Source organism: Entamoeba nuttalli (genome assembly GCF_000257125.1).
Source record: "Entamoeba nuttalli P19 unplaced genomic scaffold asmbl_3569, whole genome shotgun sequence".
Classification (NCBI taxonomy): Eukaryota; Evosea; order Mastigamoebida; family Endamoebidae; genus Entamoeba; species Entamoeba nuttalli.
The window spans coordinates 1-3,149 of record NW_008576174.1 but is presented as its reverse complement, the minus strand read 5'-3'; the positions used below and the strand labels follow the sequence as shown (position 1 = coordinate 3,149).

Sequence of the window (3,149 nt, the reverse complement as noted above, 5' to 3'; positions counted from 1 at the left end):
AAAAAAAAAAGATTTAATATAATCTGAGAAAAAAAGAACTTAAAAAACAAAAGTAATGGGATTTCTTGGTATTGCAAAAGAAAATCTTGCAATGTACATTGTTACATTTTTCTTCTTATTGTTGGTGATGGTCTTTTCAGTAATTGCTTTTATTCTTATCACAACAGAAAATGTCAAATTTGATTACACAGAACCAAACATTGTAGTCGTGAATAATTTGAATTGATTTAAATAATTATGATGTTTTTTCATCTTCACTCTTTGTTTTTGTTTTGTCTTTCTAAATGAAAAGACACTTGTCTAAAAGTGTAAATTTGTTAAAGAAAAGTTATTAAATCACAAAATGCAGAAGTTACTGGATGATGCTGATAAAGCTATTAAAGAAGGTCTAAATAATAATGAAGAATCAAAAAGTCATTTAATCCATTTAATTAAAAAAGTGCTTGATGACTTAGGATATTCTGATGATCCTGAGACTGTTCTTACAAATCCAAAAAAAATACTTGAACTTTCAAATAGTATTATTCACCAATGTAATGAGTATATTAGTGAGAAACAAAATCCATCTAAAATTCTTGTTTCTCCAAAAGTTAATCTTTCTGTTTATTCATTAGAATCTCTTGATCATCGAATTAACTCAAAAAATGCACTACTTCCTATTGCAATTGAAGATGATACTTATGAAATTGAATCACCTATTTTATTCTTTGGAGATGATACAAAACAAGTTTGGCAATACCAATTTCAAGATAATCAACTTTTACCAAAGATGGAAGATATGAGTCTTATAGAAGTTTCTACTAAAGAAGAATTAAAATCTTTTATGGAAAGAGTTATGAAATATCACCAAGTTTCTCTTTCATTTGGTATTGATAAAAGAAACAATTATAGAGGATATATTTGTATTCTTTTTGTTGCTTTCAGTCATTTTGTTTATGTTCTGGATATTTTAAAATTAAAAGAATCTTTTGAAACAACATCTCTTCTTTTTGAAAGTACTTCCATTGAAAAAGTATGTTATAAAGCTTTTGGAATCAGAGCATTATATTATCAATTTAAAATAACCACAAATAATGTATTTTTACTCGATGTGGCTTGTCAAAAAATGAATATCTGTTATAACTATGCTGACTTGTTTAAAACAATGACAGACAGAATTCCTGAGACAAATGATGAATGGATGATTCGACCTTATTCAAAATATGTCATTTGTTGGTTTGGGTTAGACACATTACAACTTCTTAATTTCTCCATTAAGATACGAAATAAGTTAATAGAACAACATCTTCTTCATGGTGTATTTGTGGAAAGTGATAAAGAAGTATTACCAGGTGGAAGAAAATATGAAATGAAACGAATCATTAAGAAAAGAGCATCTTATAGAAAATACTCTAAAGAGCAATTTAAGGCATTTAGTCAATTGTGTGAATGGAGAGAAAAAACAGCAAAAAATCAAAACATTAGTGTGAATGAAATTCTAAAACTTGGTGAAATTGAAACATTAATTGCAAGTGGTGCTTCCAGTTTAGAAGAATTTAGTGATGTTTTACCAAACAATGGGATGGTATTGTTGTATGGAGATGAAATTACTTCGATTTTACATGACTATCATTTTCATTTCAACTCTACCAAACAACATGGTTGGATTAATGTTGAAGGTGTATTTTCTAAAGAAGAACCAATGATGATATTCAAACACTGTGAATGGAAAGAACAAGAAAGAAAGTTAAAAGAAAGTATTCAAGAACCGTATGATATTTTATCTACTAATGACACTACCCCCTTGGAACAAATGATTTTAAAAAAAGTATTATTAACACCTTCTGAGGAAGGGTATGAAGAATTAGGAAGTGAAGATACTCCATCACCACAACTACCAGAGTCTATAGAAGAAATATACAAATGGTCGAGATTAAGTCGTAAAATTAACAAGAAAAAAATAAATAAAATGTAAATCAATTATTCAAAAGAAATAAATAGAAAAAATAATTAAATAATATAGTTATAAAAAGAAATAAACCCATAATTTACAGAATAATAAAAAAATTAAATTAACAAGAAAAGAAACAAAAGATAAATGAAGATGATGACTAGACTTGGCAGTCTCCCTGTTCGCAGTTTCATACTGAAAAAATATGAGGATAAAGGGTTCTGATTCGTTTTTTGCTTTTTATAATAATTAAATTTGTTTTATAAAAATAAGAAAAGTTAAAAAACAAATCAAAAAGAGTTGAAACTCAAAAATTGAAAGACATGAGTCAAATGGATCAACCAATATTTTATAATGATGAATTTATTCTTGCACTAAACAGAAATGACCTTAATATGGCATATCATATTTTACGTAATTCATACCAAATTATTTATGAAGTTATTCAATCAACAGCACCAAGTTTGTTAAATGAGAAAATTACTTATGATTAGTAGTTAGTACTTATTTTTAGAGAGTGTTGCTGAATTAAATACAAAAATAAGTGAAAACACTAAAACTGTTACTCAAATGTGTGAGAATGCTAAGACTGAAACAGCTAAATTAATGCAACAAATTGAAGAACAGGAAAAGTCCATTCCTGACCTTCAACAAATGTATGAATTGACACAACGACAATTAGCTGAACGTACAATCATTTTAAAGAATCAAGTTAAACTCCAAAAAGATGATAATGCTCAATTAAAAACAATGTACAATAAAATTCAATCTACTCAAGAAGATGAATTTAACCAAATCTTAGAAGAAGCACAAAAACCATTAGAACTTCAGGTTGAAGAACTCAAAAAAGAAAAAGAACAATTGACTAATGAGGTTGATCAATTAAAAGCACAATCAAAGAATAAAGAAGAACTTCTTAAAGTTGAAGAAGAATTCCAACAAGAAAAACAAAAACTTGAAGCAGAAATTAAAGAAGTTCAACAAAAAATTAATGCAAGAAATGCTGAAGTTCAAAAATCACAAAATGAAAATGATGCTTTGGTTGATGAAGCAAAACAAAAAGATGCCATTATCCAAAAAATGAATTATGAAATGATTCAGAAAGATACTGAAATTAAAAAGTTACGAGCTGAACTTGAAGGTAAAATTGTTGACAGTTATGCTTAAATCATTTCTTTCTTCACTTCATCTGATTTTTGTTATTTATTTATTTTTTTTT

General features: G+C 27.1%; 2 protein-coding genes across 2 annotated transcripts; both read left to right on the top strand.

Annotated features, from left to right (window-relative positions):
* Window positions 1-343: 343 nt before the first annotated feature.
* ENU1_072880 (hypothetical protein) lies at window positions 344-1,954 on the top strand (the record flags this gene model as incomplete). The annotated part of the gene is made up of 1 exon (XM_008858464.1): window positions 344-1,954. The coding sequence occupies one exon, from the start codon at window positions 344-346 to the stop codon at window positions 1,952-1,954; it is 1,611 nt and encodes a 536-aa protein (XP_008856686.1).
* A 299-nt stretch (window positions 1,955-2,253) lies between these two features.
* ENU1_072870 (hypothetical protein) lies at window positions 2,254-3,097 on the top strand (the record flags this gene model as incomplete). Its single annotated transcript, XM_008858463.1, has 2 exons — window positions 2,254-2,392; window positions 2,445-3,097. 2 exons carry the CDS (start codon window positions 2,254-2,256, stop codon window positions 3,095-3,097), a joined length of 792 nt encoding a protein of 263 aa, XP_008856685.1.
* Window positions 3,098-3,149: the final 52 nt, after the last annotated feature.